This window comes from Bos taurus, chromosome 25, assembly GCF_002263795.3.
Source record: "Bos taurus isolate L1 Dominette 01449 registration number 42190680 breed Hereford chromosome 25, ARS-UCD2.0, whole genome shotgun sequence".
In the NCBI taxonomy this organism is placed as follows: Eukaryota; Metazoa; Chordata; class Mammalia; order Artiodactyla; family Bovidae; genus Bos; species Bos taurus.
Genome location: NC_037352.1, coordinates 22472328 through 22481622, shown reverse-complemented (window position 1 = coordinate 22481622; position 9295 = coordinate 22472328). Strand labels below are relative to the sequence as shown.

Sequence of the window (9295 nt, the reverse complement as noted above, 5' to 3'; positions counted from 1 at the left end):
AGTGACTCAAGGTCACTGAGCCAGGGGAATGTCAAGGTCAGACTAATCATCTAGCCTAAGGCGTGGGCAGTTGAAAGAGATTAAGGAAGGTTTAGGAGGAACACAGTTGTTTAGGGACTAGAACTGTTAAAGACCAGGCAAACACCAAACCACTTCTTAATTTTTTAAATCAAACACTTTATTTCCACATAACAAGCGCAAAAAACTCCCAAACACTTTAACAATACAATTAACGCAGTTATGAAGTCAATTATATACTACTCAAAGCCCCAAAAGGTCAATCAGCTTAACGTTCCAAACATTTCCAGACGTGGTTTTTCAAAGCTACCTTTGGTTTTTGGAAAAACCAGTATGGAAGTCAAAATACATTGAATGCATTGAACAACATTTGCTTATATTAAGGTGTCCAACAACATTAGCTTACACCTGGCAAGTTGGAGCATGATCTGAAGTCATACGCTGAAATACATACACAGGTTCTGCCCCCGCAGCTCCTGCGGTGAGGAGCGAGGGCCGTGAAGGGGGGAGAAAAAGGCCAGTCCAGGCTGTGGCATTTCTCATTTTGTAACAGAGGTATGAGAGTTAACACTAAGAACACTGTCAAGTCATTAAGCTTCATGTTCCAAATGGTCTCTTGCTGAGGCTTGAGATGGGCACAAATGGTGGGGAAGATGAAGTCACAGGAGAGTTTTGAGCAACAAGATCCCAAAGATGCTGAGAGAGGGCAGGAAGGAGCAAGCGACAGTTTCCCATTGTTCTCACATTATTTCAGGGTGAAATTGTGAATGAGTTCGGATAAAACGTTCAAATATTCGCTTAGATTTTTTTTTTACTAGGTTGCTCTATGAGAACCCTCATACATAGCAACTTTGAAACTTTCGTTATAAAAAAGAGCGTACAAATAAATTCACAAAAAAGAGACAGTTAATGTTGAGCAGCCAAAAAGTCATGGTTTATTATATCTGAAGAAAGTTCATAATTCAAACACAACCAAACTGTACATTTTACAATCACATTCTATTTGTAAACAGTTAAAAGCCACTGACTTCTTTTGCATCTTAGGACACAAACAGTTAGAATCAAGGCAATGAAATGATGGCAAATTCTGTACTGTTAAAATTTTTACCCTTGTTTAGTCTCTCTTCTTTGACTAAGCAAGCATTATAATACCATTTGTGGGCAAAAAAAGGGGGGGGTGGGGAGAAAGAAATTTTAAAAATGGTGTATAACTCGTTAGTTTGCAACAACATTTAAAATTTTCTTTATACAACGAACAATTCTGTAAGCCCAATATCTTGGTTACAGTATGCATAGTTACTGATTTCGGCTTTAAGGTACAACAGTTAAACATTAACACAGTCACGAGAGAGCAGAAACAGAGAGAGCCACTTGATGGGATTACAAAAAATTATTACCTATTGATTATTAGCAAACCATCATCACTCACTAATAAAAAGATAGCATCTGAAAGCAGAATCTCAAACTCCAGCTTTAAGCATTTTTTTTTTTCTTTTTTTTTTTTGGCAGAGAAAATTCTTAAACAGAGCAATATGTAGTATCAGTGCTAAAAGTTGGGGTTTTTCTCTTTTCCTATAAGAAACTACAAGGAGTTTTTTTTTTTTTTTAATTTTTTTGTTTTTTTAAACTGGGGAACTGGTTTTCCTGAGAACCATGCTCTTTGATTTAGGACAGGAATAGAAAAACAAAAGAACATGGCCAAATGCTGCTCCTTTTTCCCAGAGATAGAAAGCATCTTTTAAATCATCCTCCATTTTTTTTTTTTTGTCTTTTAATTTTTTTTTAAATGATGGAAGAGTAAACATTTTTTTTTCTCAAAAAACAAACAAAAAAATCTGTAAACAAGAAGGCTCAACGTGGGAACCTTCAAAACAAAATGGAAAGCCTATTCAAAGTGCAGGGCCCGTCCTGGGTGGCAGGTGGGCTGCAAGTCACAGCTGTGGCCACAGTTTTTCAAACTGCAGAGTGAAATTCTTTAGTTTTATAACATGAGAAAACTGGTGCAATACTTTCATTTATAGTCCTAAGTCAGTATCATAACTTGATCTTTTAAACTCCACGATACCACAATAAGGTAGGCAAACATCAAGGCATAGTAGAGAGCGCACACCTTAAGAACATCCTTGAGTAAACGTTTACACTGGAACAGCTGCCCTCCCCGTGCTGCCGAGTAGACGGGGAGAACACCCTTCAGTGCAAAGTTAAAAGCTCATACATTATCAGCCCAAAAAACGTGTTTGCAAAAAGAAGAGAAAAAGAATGAATGGGGGGAGGGGGAGGAAGGGGGGGAAAGAACTCAAAGGCTAAACATGATGAATATACACAAGTGAGCTCATTCTATACGGTGTAGCATGTATGGCGCTATTTGGGAGTGTAAATAGATAGATACCTTTTCACATTATAATATTGGCCTGCATGATTCAAGTATTCAAACTGATATGTTTCAGGGAAAACAAAGTGGAGAATGTGCAGAGAATAGCTGTTCCCACAGGTGGCCCCTGGCTGCAGGCGGCGAGCCCAACTTAGTGCTCCTTTCTCTTGCGGCTTGAGGTCGAAGTTCGTGAGTCTAGTCTACACTGTTACATGGACTCTCCACCCCCACCCAGGTGGTCAACAGAAAGAAAAGCGTTAATGGGGGATGGGCTGCTAATTCCCCGGGGGTCGCTGCTGCTGGGAGGACCCCACAGGCTTGTGGAATAATGTGGGGTCCCCCAGAGGGAAGTGCCATGAAGGTCTCCACAGTTAGTTCCCGACAGCCCAGCACCATTCCAGTGATTGAGATCGGTCCGGCTGGAGAATGAGTGGGAACAGTCGAGGGAGCCCAGCCGGCTCTGGCTGGACCCGAGAGACTGCCAGCTGGGAGAAGGGGTCAGAGACTGACTTTGTGCAAAGAAACGACTGATCTCCTCTTCACTGGCAAACTCAGCAAGAATAGTAGTGTTCCCCAGTACACACCTGGAGGAGAGACACAAGCAGGCCTGGTGAAGATGGGGGCCAGCTGAGGGGTCTGAGCCAAAGTCAGGGGGGCACTCTGTCGCCGTGGAGGGGGAAAAGGAGAGGGCAGGGCATAGCAAGGGTCCCTCCCGCCAGCCTGCGTGCGCCCTGGAGGCCACACGTGGTGGGGCACAGTGCCCAGGGCTCTCCAGACCCAGACGTGCCACCCAGCTCTGCTGAGGCATCAAGATCACGTCCTGCCTTCTAACTGGCAATTTAAGGGACTTTCTAGGGCCACTTTGATCTGGGGTCATGTGCTCCCTTCTGAACGCTGCCCTTGGAGCCAAAACACAGGAGGCTGCAGCTGTTCTGAGATGCTCACTGCGGGGCTGCACGTGCCGGCCCAGGGGTGGTGCACAGGGTCACCAGAGGTGCTTCCAGCCACCCGAGGGGGCCCTAACAGGAGGATTCCAAACATGCGACCCCAGGGGCATTTTCCAGGCGCCTGCGCAGAATGGGGAACTTACATGTGCAGAGACTTTTGTGCCTTCACTACCTCTTCTTTTGAACTGTAACGGACCAAAGCGTTTCCATGTGGGAGGTTCAGGTGGAATGTTATCAGTGGGCCATGCTGCATGCACAGAGTACGCAGAGTTGAGCCATCAATCTAGGAAACAGAGCCGGGGAGCTGCGAGTTAGACGCACCACCGCGAGGACCGTCCGGGAGGTGGTCCCAGGCTGGGACTCTGGTTCTCTCTCTTGCCCGAGGTCCTTCACTCCTGGTGCCACTCTGCACTGGGACTCACTGCTGCCATGGGGCACAGCGCCTCCCTCCCCACCTCCACTGGTCCCAGAGCCATACCTCTGTGGCCTCTAGACTCCTGGATATTCCCCAGATCCCCAATTCCTTAGTTAGCCATTGCCCCTGCTGTGGCTTCAGGTCTTCTCTCTTCCCTGCCCTGAGGACAGGATTCATCAAGGCACTGCTCCCTGGGGAGGAGGGGGGTGGGCTCTTAACACCCAGCCTCCAGAGGAGGGGGTCATCCAGGGACTAAGAAAATGTTCTCATCTAAACGGGCAGACACGGTTTCTCAAAATGTGGCACAAGGACCACCTGCATTAAACTAATCTGAACGCCCTTACAGAAATGCAGACCCCTGGTCCTAGCCCAGGTCTGCTACATGAGGGTCTGCGGGGTGAGGTTTAGGACTCTGGTTTTGATCGGCTCCTGTGCATTTCATAGCATAAGAACCGCAGGATCAGACCAGCAGCCTGCCTGAGGAATCCGCAGACCATTCTCTGCCAGCCCTGACATCTGTTGAGTCCACTGAGCGGGCCTGCGCGGTCCTCCTCTCAGACTTACACCAGCATGGAAGCCTTTGCTTCCATGGGACCTGGAACCAGGAACCATCAACCAGGATACCTGATGTTCTTACCTGAGGTGTAAGGTTTTTTAGAACAAGCCAATTTGTTATTCTCCCTGAGCTGCTCTCACCCCAGCTGGAACCTAAACAAGGAAGAAAAAGGACAAGTCAGCCTTCTAAGACTGTGGCCTGAATGACTGTTCAGGACAACACAGCCCAGTTACACTGGAGGGATTCAGAAGGATCACCTGAGCTCAGGGCATCCATTTCCTTCCTTCTTACCTGGGTTTCTACCTGGGGTATTTTCTCCACAGGCCAGGATGCCACCTCACTCCAACTCTGACCAGCAGCTAATTCCTGGGGCACATGGCTTGGGCTCTGGGGGTGAGGGGCTCAGAGAGCTGCCAGCTCATCACGGTGGGCGAGGGAACCACAGGCCAGATGTCTTTGGGCTCTTCCCATTTATAAAGCTAAACCTATTCCCTATTTGGGAAATAGCCTAGCTTCACGATCATCTCAGCTACTGGATGACTTTGCATGCAGGTCCCACAGGGTACGAAGTTAGAGGGGATTTAAGAGTCTGCCAATCGTCCAGACATTCCTTGTTTAGCCTGGGCTACCACAGGGGCTCTGCACCTGGCTTTCCTGTCTGGCCCCAAGGCATCGTCTCCCTCTCCCAGCAGCTTCAAGACATGATCCAGTCACTCCTGTCTAAAGCTGTTCAAGAGAGCCTCATAAACCCTTTAGAAGATGGCTGCATGCCACAGCTCAAGGCACTCAGCACTCCCTGAACACCGCCCCCCAACCCTTGCCAAGCTCCGACTTCAACAGGAAACCCTGTGTTTTCCCAGGTCTCCACGCCCTGGCCTACACGGCCCCCTCTGCTGACGTGGCTGACTCACACAGGCTTCCTGATCCCACCCGACGCCATCAACCCTCCTGAGGGTCAGGGGTCCTCAGCCACATTTATGATGCCCCTCATCATGTACCGCCAGGCAGTGAGCTGGCACCCAGAAGATGCCTGTGGCCTAAAAGAATCGCTCACACATTACACCAAGCTAATTTGGATTTAGTAACTTGGAACAGACTCAAGTGTTCTTTTCACATAATTAAAACCTTTCCTCTAAGGAAACATTTTAAGTTTTTTTCCAACCAATCACTGGTCTAAAGATTGGAAATTATTATTAATGAGGTTTCACTACAATTTTCAGCCTGGAGATGAGAAAACTTCGTGCACTTGGGGACAGGGAAGCAGATGAGCCACGAGCTGTGTTTGTGGCTGTGTGTGCAGTGTATGCTGGGGGAGGCAGCGGGGACGTGACCCAGTACAAGTCCCGTGTTTGTCGTTTACAGAAGGAGTGGGGGTGGGAACCATTTGTCCCAGGCTTCCTAGGACAGTCCGGTTTAGGCCTGCATGGTTAATTAACAGCACCTCCTTTCACTCTGAAACGTCCCTGTTTAATCAATAAAGTTTCTGATGATCCTAAATACAGGCCAAGCTTTCACCCCAAAACAGGCCCCTTAAAGGCCCAGATGGGCTGTCCCCGCTGACCCCAGGTTTATCAGACGATACTTCTCCGTGTGACATGGTGTCACCACAAGTCCGCCATGTGCAGGAAGTTACTACACCGAATGAGATGAGCTCTTGAGCAGCTTCTGAAAGGAGGGGTCCCCATTCTATTAACTTCATTGCTGACTGGTGTGTGTTTCTGGGGAAACCTAAATAATGTGGGCCAAATTTAAAGTAAAATTTAACACTCTCCAAAGCACGGCAGAAGACAGTAAGGAACCAGGAATCTTGCGCTGCGTTACCTTCTAACCCTACTTCACAGAGGACAGTGCAGCAGTCTCCTTCTCAGGCCTCTAGACTGGTGGTTCTGCTGCTGTTCAGTGAATGAACCACAAGAAACCACCTTCTTGCACGTCGTCTTACCTGGGGTATACCTGGCGTCAGAATTTCCCCATCCTCCACCTACTCGAAGGGGAGAATTATCCCACGAAGACAAGGGTGGCTTCTGACCAGTCAGTCCCGGAGGTGGGCGGGACGGAGCAGTGATGTTTTTAGGTGGCAGAGGGACCTTCCACAGCTCATGAGCCAGAGAGGTGTTTGTAACTGAACCAGGGGACCATGTCAATTTGGAATCACTATTTCTGGCTACTCGAAGGAGAAAAACAAAGAGGGGGAGAAGGGAGAGAAATGCTTTCAGAAAAGAGAAAATTTAAGTAATGACAGTACCCATTCCCCCAATAAAAGCAGATCAGACAAAAATGAACTTTAAAAAGGAACCTGCACCCTTGCCTCAAAACAGACTGTCTGTCTCATTCGTAGTTTTAAGACCCGTGAGACGCTTAGTCCAGCTAACACAACAACACACTAAACACTGCTTTGAACTGCTTCAAAGAGCAAGTGGGAACTCCACACCTTACCAGTCATGAGTCCCTCAGGACCGATACTCAGACCACTGGATTTCAGCATTTCATTATTCACTCATGAGAAAAGCAGACGCGACTCAGGGAGTCCTCACAGCAGACATTCACAGGGGGACACTCGGTACCGAGTGCTGGTCTGCTGGGCTTGTGGCGTACTTCTCCTTCTGATCCTCACACACTCTCTACTGAGGTTCAGAGAGGGTAAGCAATTTGCCTATGGGTCCAGTGCACAGCCAGGAACACAGGGAACTAAGTAAAATGAATGCTAAAAAAGGCGGAGGAGCAGAAGCCAACAGAAAAACTTTTTAACTTCTGTCACCGTCAACTATTTTTCCTACCTGATCATAAGGAGCTTGTCTTTAAGCCAGCAGATCTCAAAGTGTGATGGAAGACTGCTCACAACCCAGTTTATTACTGGCTTGTGACAGTATGAGAAATTTAGAGCGAGCGTTTATAAACTTTGAGAGCAACCTGACACTACCCCCAAGGCTGTACTCATTTTTCTAGCACTTTCAAGCTTGGGTTTACTGTATTTTACAAAAGTCATCAGTCTGCAAAGGACTTGGCATTAAAAAAAAGGTCCTTCACTACAGATAGTCGAGAACTACTACTTTGAACTAAATTACATTTAATCTCAGATGAGAGTGGCTATTCAGTGAAACCTGATTATTTTAATAAATGACGACTAGATACGACAAATTTTAAAAGGGGGCAAATAGTGTTAAAAATATCATCCCAAGCTCAGAAATATACTTCCCTAGCTCCCTGAAAACACGACTCTGGATTAAAATAAGAGGGCAACACAACAGCCCCGGCCCAGGCTCGGATGGGGAGCGCGCGCGGGGACAAGGCCCACCTGCAGTGCTTTGTGCTGTGCTGCTGAGGGGAGCGTTGTAGTTGGAGGCACGAATGGATGACCAGGCACTAGTTGAAGGCAGCGTGGTGTTCAAGGATGAGGATGACCCTGCACAAGGAAGAGCCCAGCGAACCATTCACTAGAGCGGGAGACCAGGCGTTTTGAGACGCAAAAGCATTTAGAGAATCTGCAACTTAAGTGTATGCCACAGAACGGACACAGGCGTGTTCAGGCCTCGGGCACAGTGCCCACGATGGCAGTTTCCTTCTTGCCTCCACCTTGGCTCAGAAGAGGTCCCTCTCCCACCCGTCTCCTCGTACATGTCTGTGAGACTATACCCCAATAGTGAGACTGGCAAGAGGCAACACCCCCTTGCTTCTCAGTACCAGGCTCCATCTGAGGCCTGGCCTGTCTCTGAGCTCATGCCTGCTTGCTGGGCAGCTCCCCAAGGCGCCCTGGCACCGGCACCACCAGTGGGCCAGGCCTTTGTTCCTCCCCACTGCGCCCCAGAACCTAGCCTCTCTTCCTATTACTGCAAATCCCCTTAATGGCTACTCTAGTTTAGCTCCAGACCCGACCATTCTGTGAATCTCTGCAATAGTTCCTGCTGCTGGATCCTTTAACTACAGGCCATGAGCGCTCACTGCCCACGTTCTCCTGTGAAAGCAGTGGTTCCACACACAACTGTCAGCTAATTCAGCTATTTCAGAATGACAAGGATTCTTATCTCACCACTGTGACATGGCAAACATCTGTCAACAAACTATGTATTTAACAGAAAGTGTTGACTGTTTGACATTTTCTTTATTAGAAACTGTGTAGAGAGACAGCGGTGAGGATGTATGTTACAAAGATCTGTCCTCCTTCACTCTGCTCACCTTTCCTCTACTGCGTGTGTGCGTGGCATTCCTGTACATGGTGAGAAATAACCCCGTGATAAGGGAGGAGGAGGATTTTATGTGATGATCCACTGCAAAGCGCATCAGGATGCATGGACCCTTAAATTGCTCTTATTTTCACTCTGAGAGACCAAGAAAGCCAAATGCTTCTCCAGAGGGAAGTTCTTTAATATCCAGAGTGTGAAAACAAATAATAATACAACATCTTTCATAAGAAAGAGCCATTTCTTAATAACTACAATATGGCAACTTGTTATAAAAGTTATATACTAATATAGTTATTAGAAAGCAAATGTCTGTTGGTTCTTTAAGTTAATATACGTGTTCACCCTATCAAGTGATTAACAAATCCCCATCAAGTAAAAAGTGGTTAAGAGTTACCTACGGTAATCAAGAACTCTGTTATCACTGTCAGAAGCCCTTTGGATGTCAGGGGTTGTGTCGTGCTGGAGTGACTCTTGCCGCTCAGAGTTTCATGTCTACCTTGAGCCCTGCACCATTCAGAAACCCTAGGTTGTACCCGTCTACATACCACTGTTCCTGTCCCTGAGGTGGTCAACTTCCCGCACAGTATTAATTGAAAGATTGTTTATGACACTGCCAGGAGTGACGTAAGGGTCAGTTTCAGGGTCAATGTTTGGATAACCTTTCCATGGTTCACCAGGGCGAAATTCTGGAAATAAAAACTTCAAATTAGTTCAGGCTTAATCATCTAAAAATCCACTATTAACTATCCCAAAGTTTTATTCCTGAAGTTTATGCAATTCTCAAATATTTCCCAATATTCTCAAATT

The 9295-nt window shown here is 46.9% G+C and overlaps 1 protein-coding gene across 12 annotated transcripts in view; it reads right to left on the bottom strand.

Annotated features, from left to right (window-relative positions):
* Positions 1–924: 924 nt before the first annotated feature.
* The window catches only part of TNRC6A (trinucleotide repeat containing adaptor 6A), a 223948-nt gene continuing 215577 nt past the window's right edge, over positions 925–9295 (bottom strand). For 11 of the 12 annotated variants that reach the window (XM_059881576.1, XM_059881575.1, XM_059881571.1 and 8 more), the window contains 6 exons: positions 9034–9174; positions 7603–7710; positions 6250–6471; positions 4389–4459; positions 3480–3619; positions 925–2973 (listed from right to left, as the gene is read on the bottom strand). In XM_059881576.1, coding sequence (XP_059737559.1) covers positions 2598–2973; positions 3480–3619; positions 4389–4459; positions 6250–6471; positions 7603–7710; positions 9034–9174 — 1058 coding nt within the window. In that variant the 3' untranslated portion in view covers positions 925–2597. Of the gene's footprint in view, positions 2974–3479; positions 3620–3814; positions 3943–4388; positions 4460–6249; positions 6472–7602; positions 7711–9033; positions 9175–9295 lie in introns of those variants that run through there. The other variant, XR_009492855.1, reaches the window with a different exon arrangement.